This window comes from Diospyros lotus, chromosome 1 (genome assembly GCF_014633365.1).
Source record: "Diospyros lotus cultivar Yz01 chromosome 1, ASM1463336v1, whole genome shotgun sequence".
Lineage (NCBI taxonomy): Eukaryota > Viridiplantae > Streptophyta > Magnoliopsida > Ericales > Ebenaceae > Diospyros > Diospyros lotus.
Window position 1 is genome coordinate 11,383,343 of NC_068338.1, and position 18,923 is coordinate 11,402,265.

Consider the following 18,923-nt stretch of genomic DNA (forward strand, 5'->3'; position numbering starts at 1 on the left):
GGGAGTCCCTTTCAGTTGGTCATTTCTTGTTACAATAATGCCATCCACATATACAAGTAAGGCTTTGACTTCCTTTATGGCTGAATGTTTTATAAAGATAGTATGATCCCCTTGACTTTGTTTATACCTCATTGCTAGCATAGCTTTTGTGGATTCCCAAACCATGCTTTAGGGCATTGCTTTAAGCCATATAGTGCTTTCTTCAACCTGCATACTTTATTGCCACTAAAATTCTCATCAAATCTAGGGCGGAGGTTCCATGAATACCTCATCTTCTAAGTCACCATGCAAAAAGCATTCCTAACATCAAATTGCTGTAAACACCAAGAAAAATTAGTAGCTAAAGACAGTAACACACGCACTGTATTCATCTCTGCTACAGTTGCAAAGGTCTCTTGATAATCTACTCCATAAGTTTGAGTATTCCCTTTTGTAACCAGCCTAGCTTTGTATCTCTCTAAGGACCCATCAACCTTATACATTAAGGTAAACACCTATTTACGCCTCACTGGTTTCTTTCCTTTAGTTAAATTAACAATTTCCCATGTTTTATCCTTCTCTAGTGCATTCATTTCCTCTCATGGCTTGAACCCAGTACTTATCCTTAAGTGCCTCTTGTAGTATTTAGGGAATGTCAATAGAATTCAAGGTAGTGAGGAAGCTCCTATGCTGTGGATAATCTATGGAAAGATACAAAGTGAGAAATTAGGTGTTGGGTGCATTCTCTGATTCCTTTTTTGACAGCAATAGGCAAATCCATATAAGGAAAATCATGACAAACATGTCCATTATCAACCAAGGAAGGGGAAGAGATGGATTCACTACCTGGTTCAGATTCATGGATCTTCACGGGTGTAGAAATGAGTACTCTCTTCCTTGAATAGACCTGAAGTGTGTTGAGTTTGATTTTGAGGATGTTTTAATGATGAGAATTTAAATGCAAAACTTTGATGAACGTTCTCCATTACGATGTTTTGATGATGAGAATCTAGGAATAACCTTAATGTGTTACTCTAGGATTTCATGGACTAACTTAAGTATCCATACATACAAGTGAAATCCTAAGTGTACTTAAGAGTATACTTGAACACGTTTGAAACGTGTTAATAAAGTAACACATAGAGTAAGCTACACTTGAGTAATCATTCTAAACTTAAGGTTTAAGAGAAATGGACTTAGAAGTGCTAGAGAAACATGTTCAAATACATACTTGATGTTTAGGAGACAAATATCAAGACCTTGTGTTCTCAATCTTGATACATTTGTTCAAAGAGAATGTATAAGTGAAAATTATACATTCACTCTATGAATAAAATAATGTGTGTATCTCAAAATGTAAAATACAAGAGAATATATATATATATATAAGTATTTTAAGTTAATTAAACATACCCCTTAGTTATCTTATTTAACACTCCCCCTTAAGCCGATATATATATTGGGCACGCCTAGCTTGGTACAAATGTAATTCACACGAGAACTTCTAAGTGATTTGGTGAGTAAATCAACTAATTGATCGTTGGAACTCAGATATGTTGTTACTACATCCCCAGATAACACATTTTCTCTAACAAAGTGGCAATCAATTTCAATGTGCTTGGTTCTCTCATAAAAATAGAATTAAAAGCAATATGCATTGTAGCCTGATTGTCACAAATCAATTGCATAGACTTAACCTGAGTAACTCCTAACTCCTCAATTAATTGTTTCAACCACATTAACTCACATGTTGTTACGACCATTGCCCTGTATTCTGCTTCTGCACTGGACCTGGCGACAATAGTTTGTTTCTTACTTTTCCAAAAGATTAGGTTTTCACTAACAAATATACAGTATCCAAATGTGGATCGCCTATCACTAGGCTATCCTGCCCAATCAACATTTGTATATCCCACAATCTAACTCTATCCATGATTCTGATACAATACACCCCGATTGGGGGTAGCCATAACATATCGAAGAATATGAATCACTGCATACCAGTAACTGTCACAAGGTGAATTCAAAAACTGACTTACCACACTCACAGCAAATGAAATATCAGGACGTGTGACTATGAGGTAATTAAGCTTCCCAATTAGTCGAAGGTAGCACCCAAGGTCAAAAAGAGGCTCTCCCTGTGCCGATAACAATCTGATATTTGATCTATAGGGGTATCTGTTAGCTTACATCCAAACAACCTTGTCTCCTCTAGCATATCCAAGGCATACTTTCTTTGAGAAATATAGATGTCTTGCTTTTACCGAGCTAACTCAATACCCAAAAAATATTTTAAGGGACCAAAATCCTTAATTTGAAACTATTGGCGAAGATGTGCCTTCAATTCAGTGATACCAACATCATCATATCCCTTGTAAGTACTATATCATCAACATATACCACTAGAAGAATGTGGCAGCCAGATTGAGAGTGATAAAAAACAGAATGATCAGCTCCACAAGAAATTAACCCAAACTCAAGAACAACTGTATTGAATTGACCAAACCAAGTTCGAGGAGACTGTTTTAGGTCTTATAAGGATTTTTGAAGGCGACACACCAGCCTAGACTCCTTCTGAGCAAGAAAGCCAGGAGGTTGCTCCATATACACCTCTTCCTGTAAATCGCCATGAAGGAAGGCATTCTTGATGTCTAGTTAATGAAGAGGCCAGTGAAACATAGCAACAAGGGACAAGAAAAGGCGAACAGAGGAGATCTTAGCAACATGAGAAAATGTATTGCCATAATCAAGTCCAAAAACCTGAGTGTATCCTTTGGTAATGTAAAGATATAATGAAAACCCTAGGGAAAAACACAAATGAAGCAGAGAGAGAATTCTGTAGTTTGAACTAACTTCGTAATTCATAAACTGAATGATCAACATAACAATAGAGAGCACTACTACATATATATAGCAGCGAGTGCCTCTAACACTTAAAACACTTACACACACATTAATGAAAACCCTAGGGAAAAACACAAATGAAGTAGAGAGAGAATTCTTTTGTTGATGCACGAGCAGAGATTGTCGACTAAGAATGTTTCTCATGTGTCTATGGTAAATAACTTTGAGAATGCAACAATGTTTGTGAATTTTGCATCTCAAACAGCCAGAGGCGGTAGGAATTCTATTGGATTTCGAGGTGGTAGTTACAGAGGAGGAAATAATCGAGGTTGAGGCAGATCCTCAAACAGAAGATTTTATTGCCAATTGTGTGGCAAACCAGGCCACTTTGCTGATCGCTGCTACCATAGGTTTGATAGAACCTTCCAACGAAGTTCTAATTCGTTTGGTAAAGGAGGAGGAACATCACAGTCTGATTCTCAGGCTTTCATAGCTTCTTCTCAGGAGTCTAACAGAGTTTACTTGACTGATTTAGAGTATCAGTCTGGGACTTCCTATGGACATGTGTCACAACTTTTTGACTCTAGCTCTTAGTACTCTCAGTCTTATCCTCATTCTAATCAGCTTGGTGATTCGTCTTAGTGTGTAGACTCAGGTCCTACAAAACACATCACTTCAAGCTTGAACAATCTTTCTCTTCACTCTCCTTACAATGGCACTGATAAGGTGGCTGTCGGTAATGGTAAGACTCTTCCAATCTCAAATGTTGGTCTTAGTCAAATGCTTACTCATACAACTCCTATTTTAGTTCTTTCATTACCAAATGTTTTACATGTGCCTAACATGACGAAAAATCTCATTAATGTGTCTCAACTTACTAATGAAAGTAATGTCATTACTGAATTTTACTCCACCTTTTGTTTGATCAAGGACAAGGAAACGAGCCAAGTGCTATTCCAAGGGGTGCTTAAAGATGGTCTTTACCAACTTGCTCCAGCACTTGCTGGTGCTCAGCCTCAAGATGTTTCTTCTTTTGCACTCAACAATTGCTCTGCTGTTACCTCGAATATGTTTCCTACCGCATTTGTTTCAGCTTATCCTGTTAATTGCTATAATAGACAAAGTTTGTCTTCGTCTAGTAACCTGCCTAGCACACCGTTATCTTGTAATAACAGTAGAGTTTGCAAACAGTGGCATGATAGGCTGGGTCATCCTTCATTACATGTATTGAAACACATTCTCAATAAAATACATCTTTCCTGTAACTCTACTAATTTGTCCTTTTGTGATTCCTACAAATTGGGTAAACTACATCAACTTCCATTTGCTACTTGTCAAATCACAACAAAGAGTCCTCTAGAAATAGTGTATTCAAATTTGTGGGGTCCGTCCCCAGTTCTATCAACTGAGGGGTATCGATACTATGTAGTTTTTGTGGATGCCTTTACTTGTTACACATGGTTGTATCCTATTAGACAAAAATCTGGCACTTTAACTGCCTTCAAGACCTTTCATAAATTTATTGAGCTACAATATAATTCTAAACTTCATGCCCTACATACAGACAATGGGGGGGAATTTAAAGCATTGCTGCCATATCTTTCTTCTTATGGCAGTCAACCCAGATTTTCCTGTCCCTATACACACTAGCAAAATGGTGTTGTTGAAAGAAAACACTGGCATATTGCTGAAATGGGTATAACCCTCTTATCTTATGCCAAAATGCCTTTAAAGTTTTGGGTTGAAGCCTTTCAGACAGCTATCTTTACTATTAATTTGTTGCCAGCTGCATCTTTACATTTTCAAAGTCCATTTGAAAAACTCTTATCACAAATTCCCCAACTATCTTCAGTTGCAACCTTTTGGATGTGCTTGCTTCCCTTATCTCTATCCTTATAGCAAGCACAAATTTAATTTCCATTCAACTAAATGTGGGCTCCTAGGTTATAGCCATGCGCATGTTGGGTATAAGTGTATAGATTCTTCGGGTAGAGTATATGTGAGACGCCATGTTATTTTCAACCCTGATGAGTTTCCCTATCCTCACTTGTTTCTAGGACCAGTTTCATCTCGTCAGTTATCCCAGCAGTGCTCATCTCCCGATTTGTCAACTGATGTTCTTAATATCAATCTTCCTCTTGTTCCTTCCTGTTCTACTTCTCGGGTAGCACCAATTCCCTCCTTTGTCTGTCCTGTTGCTAGTTCTGCTGCATCTCCTGCTGAACAACCTTCCATTTCCTCTTCCAGTTCTTTCGGTTCTGCTCCTAAACAACTCCAGCCTAAACCTGCCCCAGCTTTGTCTATTCATCCAATGGTCACTCGTTCCAAGGCCAAACAAGTGACTGTTTCTTCTCCACATGTCCTATTTAGCTCCCTAGAACCTAATACTGTTTGAGAAGCTCTTTTAGATTCCAATTGGGTTCAAGCTATGAAAGAGGAATATTCTGCTCTTCAACGTAATAATACATGGGATCTTGTTCCACATTCCTCTTATATGAACTTGATCTCTTGTAAATGGATTTTTCGGATTAAATACAAGCCTTATGGGTCTATTCTTAAGTATAAGGCTCGGCTTGTTGCAAAAGGATTTCTATAAACTCCTGGCATTGATTATGCTGAAACATTCAGCCTAGTAGTTAAAGCGCCTACCATTAGGGTTCTGTTTTCTTTGGCTGTCCAATTTGGCTGGGATGTGCAGCAGGTTGATATTAACAATGCATTTCTCAATGGAGATCTGCAAGAGGCTGTTTATATGATGCAGCCTGAGGGGTTTGTTAGTCAAGATTTTCCTTCACATCTGTGTAGGTTGAAAAAGTCTCTCTACGGCCTTAAACAAGCTCCACGAGCTTGGTACAACAAGTTAAGGACTACCCTGCAGGATTGGGGTTTTGTGCGTGCTGTCTCCAATGCCTCCCTGTTCATAAAGTGGCATTCTAAGTATGTGCTGTTTGTTTTGGTATATGTAGGTGATATCTTCATAACCGGCTCAAATACAACAACTCTACATGCGTGTATAAAGGATTTAGACACTTATTTTGCCCTCAAGACTCTTGGGTCTGTTAACTATTTCCTTGGCTTTGAGGCTCATAGGGATTCAACTGGACTTTACTTGACTCAGTCCAAGTATACATTGGATTTACTTAAGAAGGCTGGCATGACTGATTGTAAGCCTTGTGAAATCCCCATGAGTCCAGGCTGTTCGCTAACTACTGAAGGAGATGGGTTTTCTAATCCAGCTCTCTACTGGACTATTGTTGGGTCTCTTCAATACCTAACATATACCCGACCAGATGTAGCCTTCACTATCAATAAGCTGAGTCAATTCTCAGCTGCCCCAAAAGTTCAACATTGGCTTGCATGTAAGCAGTTACTTCGCTATTTGAAAGGCATAGTTGGGTTAGGTCTGAAGTTACTCCGTCTCCTTCAATTTTGGCTCTCTTCGTGTATACCGATGGTGACCATGCAGGTTGCAAGGTCACCAAAAGGTCCACCAGTGGAGTGTGTGTCTTTCTTGGTGATAATCTCTTGGTTTGGAGCTCAAAAAAACAAACTGTTGTTGCTCGTTCTGTTGGTGAAGCAAAATATCGAGCTATGGCACAGGGTGTGGCTGAGATTTTGTGGTTAGTCATTACTGACTGAGTTGGGTTATCCCTTTACCTGTACACCCATTCTACGGTGTGACAACCTAGCTGCTAAGTGTATAGCAGAAAATCTTGTGTTCCACTCAAGAACCAAGCACATTGAAATTGATGTTCATTTTGTTCGAGACAAGGTTGAATGTGGAGATGTGGAAATTCGATATGTTCCCTCTCAGCATAAAGTCGCTAACATTTTTACAAAGGGGTTGCCAAAGGATCGGCTTTTGTTTTTACGTAACAAACTTCGACTCCAAATGACACCTACTGGTCAGTGTATAACTGTCCAGGCACATAAGAAGATGGTTTCTGGTAGTTAAGTATGGAGTCTCGTTTGAGGGGGCATGTGAAGCTATTGGTATCTAAATGTTTTGTTGTTAATTAGTGGTAGCATTGTTGTACTGTGTATGCTGGTTGTAGGAGATTATTTGTAGGAGGTTATGTGTTATTTGGTTTGCTGTATTAGTATGGTTACGAGAGCTGACAGTATATAAGTTCGTGTCTCATTGTGTACTGTTGTCGATTTCATTTTTCTGATTTTAATTCAAGTGTGCTTAAGGTATTCTACTTTTATCTTCATTCTTTCCATCATGCAGCTCTCGCTTCAATGGTTACAGTTGTGGACGTGGTGGAGAGGCTTGTGTATGAAGAGTGTGTTGTAGATGGAGACCTGATATGAACTTGTTGTTCTGGCTAACTAGATTTGGGCCCAATTTGGGTAAGATCTGGGTGAGAAGCTTAAAGCTTCTTTAATGGCAGAAACTTGAAGATAGTGACGGCGGCTACAACGGTAGAAGGCGCAACCGGCGGACAATAAGGGAGGAAGGTCAGCGACCGTCGATAGGAGAAGATGGCTGGCGATCAGTTGGCAGAGCAAATCGACGAAGTGCAAGGTGGTGGCATTGATGGCGGTCTAAGGTCGATCGACGTCTGAACACGAACTGATGAAAGGACGTACCGGATCTAAGAGTCACCGGTTGGGGAGAAAGACATGCACTAAATCTGAGAGTCGTGATTGTAGATGCACGAGATGTCGTTGAGAATCGGGTCATCCAGAGAGATATGGGAGACTAGTGTTGGATAGCGGTGGCTGATAGAGTGACCGTTGGTGGTGGCGTCGACTAGCGGTAGCGGTTGGAACTAAGGGTTTGTCTTGGGGCTCTAATACCATGTGAATAAAATAATGTGTGTATCTCAAAATGAATAATACAGGAGAATATATATACAAGTATTTTAAGTTAAGAATTAAAAGAAAGTTGAATACCTTGAGAATTAATGAATGTTTGGGTAAACATTCATTCAAGGTTTTGAAGGAAAAATTGAAGTGAAGATGACTTTGGTACATTCATTCAATATAGTGATACCGGAGTTCTGAAAAATCATTCAAGTATTTAAATGATTTAAAACACGAGCTTCAAAATAATAAACATATGCTTAAAACTAAAAATAGGTTTTTAATCGAGTAATAGTGCTCATTAATCAATTAAAACAACTTTTACTCGAGAAAAACTCAATCTTAGTCGAGTAATTATGTTTGGGAAAGTTAGTTATAACTAACTTTCAAACAATACTAGAGTATTGAATGATATTAATCGAGTAAAATATGTTAGGGTTTGAATTCAAATCAAAGTTAATCAACTAATATATCTGTGTAATCAAGTAACAAATTTCTCAATCGAGTAAGAACATATCTCAGTCGAATAACAAAAAACTTATTTGACTAAGTTACTCTTTTAATCAAGTAAGAGCAGAATACTCAAGAGATTAATCGACTATACACTTGTAGTACGAATAAGTGTTGGAATAGCATTAATCAAGTAACATATATTTTAGTTGAGTAGCTGTATTTCTTAATTGAGTAATAAATTAGGATCAAAATGACAAGTCTTTGTACTTGTATTCTTAATTGACTAAGAAGTTGTTTTAATTAACATATATTTTAATCAAGTAATAATTCGTGAGCAAAATGTAAAGTCTTTGGCTTGAACTTTTAGTTAACTAAGAAGTTAATATTAATCGAGTAACTTTGTTCTAAGTTGAATAACTAAATGTTTTAGTCGAGTAAGAATTATTAGATAGACTGTCAACTTCTGTACTTAAATTATTAATCGATTAAGAATAAATTTTAATTGAGTAATACTATTATACCTTAATCGAGTATAAAAAATGGTTAATGTAGTAACAAATTTGAATCTACATTTGGTTAAAATGTTAATTGACTAAGATATGCTTTTAATCGAATATTATCATTTTGTAGTCGAGTAACAAATATTTTAGTCGAGTAACGACTGATACAGCGGATATTCTTAATCGAGTAAGATTATTCAGTAGTTAAGTAATGTCTAAACTTAATCGACTAACTCTTAAGGTCACTTGAGTAACCTTTTGTCTCACTTGAGTAACATATATTTTACTCGACTAATGTTGTATGGAAATTCAAATTTATAGCCTGTTATAGACTGCATTAAATGTGCACATTTTTTCATTTCAGACATTCAACTCTTCATTAAATGATGTCTAAACAACCTTTCATGAAAGTGATCTATGTTTGAGCTTCAAAATATATTCTATAACTGTTGGAATGGAAAGAAATAGAAAGATCTTGCAGGTCACAGGTTTCAAAGCTATTATCCTTTGGACAAATCAACAAGTGCATTGAAGAAGCCTAACTATAAATACCCATGGTATGCATGAAGTTGAGGTTAGCAAGTCTGATGAAAAAGTTCTCTCAAGGAGAATGAAAAAGAAGAGAGAGAAAAAGAAGAGCTGAACTGAAAGCCAACTTTTATTGTTCACCTATCTTCAAGTCTTCAAGTTATCGAGAGAGAGTGAAGAGTATTAGAATTATTAGTATAATTAGATATATTGCATATTGTTGTATGTGTTTTTATTTATTTATTTGTTATAACTATGTGTAATTAGACTAAGCCCATAGACTAAGCCCGTAGGTTATTAGGCCTGTTGTGCCTATTATAAATAACACACTAAGAGACTAATCTCTAAGATTTTTCTCTCATAATTGTTTTCTCACATCGTATCAGAGCCACCAGTGAGAAAAACCCTAGTCACCGCTGTGTATAATTTTTCAGCAGCCTAAAAACCCTAGTTTTCTTTCTTCACGATCACTGTTCATGCTGAAAAAACCCTAGTTGTCTTTCTATTCGTCATTGTTCATGCCGAACATCACTGTCTGATCGTCTTTTGCTGGAATCGACCCCACCCTAGGGTTCGCCACCTTCAGGCTGAGTTGTTGCCAGAAAATTGTAGCCACCGGAGCTCCCACGCGCAACCGTCCGACCCCACACGTTGGCGCGTGAAGGCGCATCCGTTGGTCGTTTTCTCCTGGCTTCTCCAGATCAGCTCGCCTCCCTGCCCTAGGCCTATTCCCAGTGTCAAATCCTCGCTATGTCTAACTTCAATGACGCAATTTCTGTTAGTGCTACTCCCGCAACCATACATGTTGCCCCTGCTGCCTCTCAGCCCTTTACTATCTCCAATCTCGGAACAACCAATATCACCACTGTCAAGTTGATAGGGTCTGCCAATTATCTCTCATGGGCAACCTCTGTCAAAATGTGGTTTAAAGGGCAAAGCCAAGCCGATCATCTTACCACAAAGGTTGAAAGTGTGCCGGAAGCCAATCGGGCTAGATGGGAACAAGTTGATGCTCAATTATGCAGTCTCCTATGGCAGTCCATTGATCCATCCATCATGCAGGTCTTTCGGCCATTTGAAACTTGTGTTGATGTGTGGAAGGAAGTTGAAGAATGTTATACGAATGACATCTAGCGTTTGTACACTGTGGTCTCTAATATCAAGAATCTAAAGCAAAAGTCATCCATAGAATCTTATTTGGGACAGGTTCGGGCTCTCATACAAGAATTTGATGCTCTTCTTCCCATTACTACAACCAAGACTGAACAGGTTGCTCAAAGAGAGAAGTTTTTTATGATTATTGCTCTTTTTGGTCTAAAATCAGAATTTAACGCCATCAAGCATCAAATCTTGACTAGCTCCACTAATCCTACCATGAGGGACTCTTTTAAAAGGTTTTTGAACATGATCAGTACACATGGTATGTCCTCTTCTTCTCATGTTGTTCCTCCAGCAGAATCTTCAGCCCTTGTGTCTCAGGCTTCTCACTCAGGAGGAAATAGAGGCTGTAATAATAATCGGACACGTCTACATTGTACATTTTGTAAGAAATTGGGTCATCTTGAGGACAGGTGTTGGAAGAGACATGGTCGGCCCGCTACTCCGCCTACATCTTCTACCAGTGCAGCTCATGCATTTCAGAGTGATCCGAGTTCTGTCCCATTTGCACCGGGTTCACAGTTGATACCTATGTCTGCAGCTGAGTATGATGTCTTTTTGAAGTTTCAGGCCACCCAACAATCTCATCCTGGTAATCCCGTTGCTTGCATTGCTAAAAGCCCATCTCTTGGTCCTTGGATTATAGATTCTTGCGCCACTGATCATATGTGTGGTAATGAACTTCTTTTCTCTTCACTTACTTATTCTGATACCTTGCCTACAGTTACCCTGGCTGATGGCACCAAAACTGCAGTTAAAAGGATAGGCCAAACCACACCCACTTCATCTTTATCTTTAAATTCGGTTTTATATGTCCCTGGCAGTCCTTTCAATTTGATTTCAGTTAGCCAGCTTACTGAAACCCTTAACTGCTCAGTCACTTTCACTCCTACCTCTGTTAGTGTACAGGACCAGGGTACGGGGCGGACAATTGGCGTTGGGCGTGAGTCACAGGGTCACTATCACCTTGCTGTGCTGATGGCTTGCACGAGTGTTGCTTCCCCAGATCTTCTCCACTTTCGTCTTGGTCATCCCAGCCTCTCCAAATTGAAGAAATTAGTTCATAGTTTGTCATCATTGTCTATTTTTTATTGTGAGTCGTGTCAACGTGGTAAACACGCACGTAGTTCTTGTTCCATTCGTGTCAATAATAGGGCTGATGCTCCGTTTTCTCTTGTGCACTCTGATGTATGGGGGCCCAATTGTGTCAATTATACTCTTGGTTTCTCATATTTTGTTACTTTCATTGATGACTTTTCTCACTGCACTTAGTTGTTTCTCATGAAGAGTCGGTCTGAGTTGTTTTCTATCTTTAAGACATTCATTGCTGAAATAAAAGCACAGTTTGGAGTTTCTATACGTGCTTTACGTAGTGATAATGCCCCTGAGTACTTTTCTTCTCAATTTACTACTTTTATGACTACTCATGGCATTCTGCATCAATCTTTTTCTCCTTATACACCTCAACAAAATAGTGTTACCGAGCGTAAAATTCGTCATCTCATTGAAACTGCATGAACACTACTTTTACATGCCAATCTTCCCACCAAATTCTGGGGAGATGCTGTTCTTACTGCGTGTTATCTGATCAATCGCATGCCATCTTCAGTGTTAAATGACAACATTCCTCACGCTCTTTTGTTCCCCTCCCAACCCCTTTATTCTGTTCCCCTTTGTGTATTTGGATGTATCTGTTTTATACATTCCTTTTCATCGGAACAGGATAAACTTGATGCCAAATCCCTCAAGTGTATTTTCCTCGGTTACTCCCGGTTGCAGAAAGGCTATAAGTGTTACTCTCCTGAGTTGAACTGCATCTTATGTCTACTGATGTCACATTCTTTGAGCAACAGTCATTCTTCTCGGTTGTTCAGCCTGATTCACAGCGTCTTGACCAGTTATTGCCTATTCCTTCTCTTTCGTTGCCCTTATCAGATCCGTCTATCTCATCCTCGGTGGACCCTTCACTTTCATCTTCCGGTCCACACTCTCCAACTCCTCCAGTTCTTACTTATCATCGTCGTCCTCATCCTGCTCCTGGCACCGGCATTCCTCTTGATTGCAACTCTCTTGACTCACTCTCTCCGTCAGTGGTCACTCCTGCCATGGATCCTCAGCTCGACAGCCTTCCTATTGCACTCCACAAAGGTACACAGTCTACTCGCAATCCACATCTTCTTTATAATTTTTTGTGTTATGCCGTTTGTCACCTGCTTATAGTGCTTTTGTTTCGAGCCTTTCTTCTATTTCTATTCCTAAAACCACAAGTGATGCCATGTCCCATCTTGGTTGGCGCTAGGCTAAGTTAGATGAGATGGGTGCTTTGCATTCTATTGGCACTTGGGATTTGGTGCCTTTGCCACCAGGAAAGACTCCCGTTGGTTGTCGGTGGGTGTTCACCCCTAAAGTGGGCCCAAACAGACAAGTGGAACGTCTTAAAGCCCGCTTGGTTGCCAAAGGCTTTATACAGATCTATGGGCTGGATTACAGTGATACCTTCTCTCCAGTTGCTAAAATGGCCTATGTTCGCCTATTTCTCTCTCTATGGCTGCCACGCATCATTGGCCGCTCTATCAATTGGACATTAAAAATGTCTTTCTTCACGGTAATTTGCAAGAGGAGGTTTATATGGAGCAACCATCTGGTTTTGTTGCTCAGGGGGAGTCCAATGTAGTCTGCAAACTCAAGAAGTCTCTCTATGGCCTGAAACAATCTCCACGAGCGTGGTTCGATAGGTTCAGTACTGTGGTTCAAGCCTTTGGTCTCACTCGAAGTGAAGCTGATCATTTAGTTTTCTATTTATATTCTTCTTCTTTATGTATCTACCTCGTTGTTTATGTAGATGACATTGTTATCACAGGGAACGATCAGGTTGGTGTACAAAATCTGAAAGAACGTCTCCATCAGAACTTTTAGAGTAAAGACCTAGGCAAACTTCGATATTTCTTGGGTATTGAAGTTGCTCAATCAAGAGATGGGATCTCAATCTCTCAGACGAAGTATGCACTTGACATCTTAGAAGAAACTGGTGTGGTGAACTGCAAACCGATTGACACCCCAATGGACCCAAATGTCAAACTCTTGCCGGGACAGGGGAAGTCTTACTCAGATCCTAGAAGGTATAGAAGATTGGTAGGCAAACTGAACTATCTCACGATCACTCGTCCCGACATTGCTTTTGCTGTGAGTGTGGTGAGTCAGTTTCTCAATTCTCCATGTGATTCTTATTGGGATGCTGTTATCCGGATTCTGAGATATATCAAACGAGCACCAAGTAAAGGGTTACTCTATGAGGATAAGGGGCACATAGATATTTGTTGTTATGCAGATGCAGATTGGGCCGGCTTTCCTTCTGATCGTCGGTTGACCTCTGGATATTGTGTTTTTGTGGGAGGAAATCTGATTTCTTGGAAAAATAAGAAACAAAATGTAGTAGCTAGATCCAGTGCAGAGGCAGAGTATCGGGCTATGGCTAATGCAACTTGTGAGCTCATTTGGCTTAAGCAACTCTTGGAGGAACTCAAGTTTTGTGAAGTGTCCCCTATGAAGCTTGTTTGTGATAATCAGGCTGCCTTGCACATTGCTTTCAATCCAGTGTTCTATGAGCGGACTAAGCATATTGAAATCGACTGTCACTTTATTAGAGAAAAGCTGGTTAAATGTGTTATTATTACAGAATTTGCTAACTCCAGTGATCAATTTGCCGATGTCTTCACCAAATCTCTAAACGGTCCTCGGATAGAATATATTTGTAACAAGTTTGGTGCATATGATATCTATGCTCTAGTTTGAGGGGGAGTATTAGAATTATTAGTATAATTAGATATATTGCATATTATTGTATGTGTTTTTATTTATTTATTTGTTATAACTATGTGTAATTAGACTAAGCCCGTAGGTTATTAGGCCCGTTGTGCCTATTATAAATAACATACTAAGAGACTAATCTCTAAGGTTTTTCTCTCATAATTGTTTTCTCACAAAGAGCTTTCATTTTCTATCTTTTATATTCTCTGTGTATTTGTAAAATCCTTCTTGATCTTTCTTTCATATTCTTTTAAGGGTATTTATCTTGCGAGCTTCTGCTCCACTCCTTTGAGAGTTGTTTACTCTATGAGCTTTAGCTCCATATCTCTCTCTCCCTCAAATTACTGTAAAGGTTGTGGCTAAGCATTGTAAAACAGCTATAAAGGTTGTAGTTGAGCCTTGAAAAAGCTATTGAAAGGTCATAGCCGAGCCTTGTAAAAGCTACTGTAAAGGTTGTAGTTGAGTCTTGAAAAAGCTACTAAAAGGTTATAGTTGAGCCTTGTAAAAACTATTGTAAAGGTTATAACTGAGCTTTTGAAAGACTACCGTTATAGAAGATAATGCTCGCCTCTCTAAACAGGCACTTTGTAGTGGATTTGATTAAATCCTCGGCGAGAGGCCAAGGTAGTGGAGTAGGTCAGGTTAAGCCGAACCACTATAAATCTTGTATGTTGTCTATTTCATTACTCTTACATTTGATTTTCACATTTCAAGCTCTTTCAGTTTACATTCATAGCATTGTTTTCAAAGGCATAGAACAGTTTTTGTGTAACATTTTCATCAAAATAAAAAGGTTTGAAACACCCAATTCACCCTCTTGGATGTACACTCCTATATCCCTTTTTAAAGTGGTGTAGTGGAATATATACCAGGTTGTTGCCTTTCCAACTCAGTTTTAGAGGCAGATTTAGGTTCAATTTCAGAGTCCAGTTGCAAGAGACGGATTTGTTTAATGGACTGGTCACTGGAAGACTGCTAAAATCAAGAAGAAGCTCCTTATCTTCCTTATCTTCCCTAGAAACCCTCTCCCCCTGAACAAAAGGACTTTGAACCTGAAAGAAAGGCTCCTTTTCAATAAAGGTGAAATCCATGGAAGTGAAAAATTCTGCAGTGGTCGGGTGGTAAAACTTGTAGCCTTTTTTGGTGGTTGAGTACCCCACAAACACACATTTTAAAGCCCTTGGATCAAGTTTACCCCTGTTGTGAGCATGAATATGAACAAATGAGACACAACCAAACACTTTAGGTGGTAATTTGCAAGAACTATTCATTAAAATCAGGATGAAAGGCAGAAAGTACATTTATAGGGCCTCGGTATCCTAGCACTCTAGATGGCACTCTGTTTATTAAATATGCTGCCGTTAAATAGCCTCTCCCCTAAAACATTTTGGAACATTGTTTTGAAACAATAGTGCTTGAGTAACATTGAGTAGATGCCCCATTTTGTTGGGGGGTATCAATACAAGAGGACTCATGGATAACCCTTTATTTATGGAAGAAAGATGAGAGAATTCAATTAAAATAATCTCTTGCATTGTTAGGCCTCTTTTGTTAGAAACCCCTAACTGCATACTTATCATTTTGTCAAAAATTGGAAAAATATTGCTTATCTCAGATCTTTCTTTCATGGAAAAAAACCAGGTTGCTCTAGAGCAAGCATCAATAAAAGACATGAACCTTCTAGCCCCTGATATGCTATGAATTCTAGGTTGGACCCCAAATGCCGGTATTATCAAAGAAAAGTCCTTGTATTACTTAATGGAAATGACACACAGTAGTGTTTAGCAAGTTCATAAGTATCACAATGAAGGCTGCTAAGTGCTAACATAGACAGATTGAAGCTCTATCTTTCACATTTTCAAAGTCTCAAAGGCTAGTGTAATATCTTTCTTTGGTTAAGCATTCCTGGATGATGGGAATAACAAAGCAGAAATTTTGAAATGAGCACGAAATGCCAATATATGACGTTTCTAAAAAGTGATGGAAACATGTTTTTAGGCAGATTAAAAGGTGGATGTCCAAGGGCGTAAGTGGTGAAGCCAAATCTTGGTGAGGTTGAAAAATTTTGATGAGCAAGAAAGAGATAGCTGGTTGTCTTTGTCCACATTCATTTCCTCAAGGTAGTAGAGCCCATTTCTGTCCTTAGCAAATCCAATCGTCCTCCCCATAACCTGATCTTGAAAGAAGCAATGTGTGGAAAAGGAAATTATTTTGCAATTTAAATCCTTGGTGATTTGGTGAATGGATACAAGGTTAGTGGACAACTTTGGAACATGCAATACATTCTTCAAAGAAAGAGAGGGCGTTAAATTTATTGTTCCTTGGCTAGAACAGTCACGTGTGAGCCATCTGCAACTGTAATTTTTCTATTTCCAGGGCATGGGTTATAGGTAGTAAATCTGGTTGGGGTATGTGTCATATGGTCAGTAGCTCCTAAGTCTACAATCCGGGAGCTAGAAAGAGGTGAATCCAAGGCACTAAAAGCGTAAGAGACAGGGCACTTACTTGATTAAGCCAATGAACATGTACTAGAGGGTTTACTAAGGGAATTTAGAAGATTTCTGAGTTTGTCATTTTCTTCTTTCTTGAGTTCTCCGATTTTGTCACTATTGGAATTGGATTTCTCTTGAAAAGTTCTTCTCCATTTGTGAAGCATGCTTGGCATTGTTGTTGTCCTCTAAAGCCCCCACTCTGAGTGAGAACTTCAGCTTTCCCATGGAGTTTAAAGTAGTTCTCCCTTGTGTGGCATTGCTTCTTACAATATGTGCACAAGATTCCTTCTCGGTTTAGTGGCTTAGAGTATTCTTTTTTTTTATTCTCAGGTTTACCCTTCTGCCCTGGGTTATTAACTTTGACTCCATCATCTGGGAACTTTGTAGAGATCATGCGTGAGCCTTCTACTGGTTGGGAATTGAGCATAACTGTTCTTCGACTTTCCTCAGCATGGACTATTGGAAAAGTCTCATTAAGAGAGGGTAAAGTCTCTTTTCCCAACACCTAAACATGAATCTGATCGAACTCTGCATTTAGACCTGCAAGAAATTCAAAGATTCTTTCCCTTTCTACAAAACTCTTGAGCATCACAATATCGTCACTGCAAAAAATTTCATCAGGTTATGGTACTCTGCGACTGAGTGTGTACCTTGCTTAGTAGATGATATTTTAGTCTCGATTTCATAGATTAGAGCAGCATCTTGCATCTTGGAGTAAGTCTGGCAAACAGCTTCCCATATTGAGCAGTTAGAAACACACAATTCCCATTGATTTCAGGCTGCATTGAATTCCAAAGCCAAGACAGAATCATCAAATATTCCTCATCCCGTGCATTAAACTCAACATCTTTGGGGTCTGGACCAGTTTCAATCAAATGACTTAATTTTCCTCTTCCCTTCAAAAATGTTCTCACAATCTGTGACCATTGTTGATGGTTTCTTCCGTTCAGTCAATATGAGGAATTAATATTCTGAAGTTCCCTAGTTGACGGATTTGGTGCGAACTCTATAGCAAATCCAGAAGGATTTGATGGGTTTTCAGAGGTTTCTGACATTTTCAAGCAAAGAGAAAAATTGGAAGGAGGGTTTTGGCTATGAAGACTGATAATCAGCAATGAAGGCTGTATCAGAAAAAATCCCAGAGAGCGAAATGCTTTGGTACCATGTGGAGAAAAATAAATCCTTTCTTATTTTTGAATGTGCTGTACATAGACCATATTTATGCACAAAGGTCTACCTAATTAAGTAGATTCCACCTCTCTATCAGTTCCTAAAAATCTGGGATTCCTAAGAACCAAAAGTCAACTCATCTAAATAGATATACAATTTCCTAGTTATACATAACTATTCTATAAATAAAAAATAAATTTACAGATCTACAACACTATTCAGTGTGGTCCAAGAGAAACACATATAAAGTATGGAGAGGCAGAAATCAATAGCAAAGTTTCTGCGCAATTCCTTGAGCAAAAATCAAATGTTTTTGGAACTCTTAATCATTAACTCTTTGTCTTTGTAAGGAGGCCAATTATTAATTAAGTATATCTTTTTCTGTTTGTCACTTTCAGTTCTCATTACATTATATCTTTTTCTGTCTGTCACTTTCAGTTCTCATTACATGATTTACTTGTGTTAGAGAACATTTGTTGGGGTTGACTTCTTCAGCATATTTCAAGAGGTATACCTACGAAAAGACGATCCACGTGTGAACAACATTGTAAGATTCTCTGATGCAATAGGTGAGCTCAAAGTAGAGGTATGACTTCAATGTCTATAATTCTTGTGACATATTTTATTTATATTTTTTATGTGCATGTACTGAAATTAGGAAGTGAAGGCAAGAATTTTTGAGATTCCCATCAGAATACAGTTTACAAAAAAGCTGAAGTATGATTTCTAAATGAGTCACATTACCCTGTGTGTTCTGTTAGTTTTTGTCTACCTTCCTCTATTGTTCTTTTCTTTTTTTTCGAGAAATTTGTAAAGTTCTGTAGATATAATGGGTACTTATACAAGGGAGTTTTCTGTATACGATGAATGTCTAAAGTCGTGGCACTTTCTTTGGAGTTTTTTTCTTTGATAATAATGGGTTCTTTCCTTATCAGCTCAGTATGCTTTGCTTATCATCTTCTCAGTCTTGTACTTCATTTCAAACTCAATAGTGGAGCTGTAGATGTTCCATACTTCCAATATCTTCTAGGCGTATTTTTATGTATATGCATATTTATGTAGCAATATTTTGGCAATTTGCATGTACCAAGGTGGTACCTTTATGCAGATCCACAAGTGGTGTTTGCCAAAAATTGTTGAAATGAAGAAATAAAAAAAGCCTATGACATGCATGCTGCAAGTT

General features: G+C 38.6%; 1 protein-coding gene across 4 annotated transcripts in view; it reads left to right on the forward strand.

Moving 5' to 3' along the window:
• The window catches only part of LOC127787001 (probable plastid-lipid-associated protein 12, chloroplastic), a 116,205-nt gene that overhangs the window by 17,231 nt on the left and 80,051 nt on the right, over window positions 1-18,923 (forward strand). For 3 of the 4 annotated variants that reach the window (XM_052314853.1, XM_052314835.1, XM_052314827.1), the window contains one exon: window positions 18,207-18,326. The exons of the other annotated variant lie outside the window; for it this stretch is intronic. In XM_052314853.1, the coding sequence (XP_052170813.1) occupies window positions 18,207-18,326 (120 nt within the window). The remainder of the gene's footprint in view (window positions 1-18,206; window positions 18,327-18,923) is intronic. 4 annotated transcript variants of the gene reach the window in all.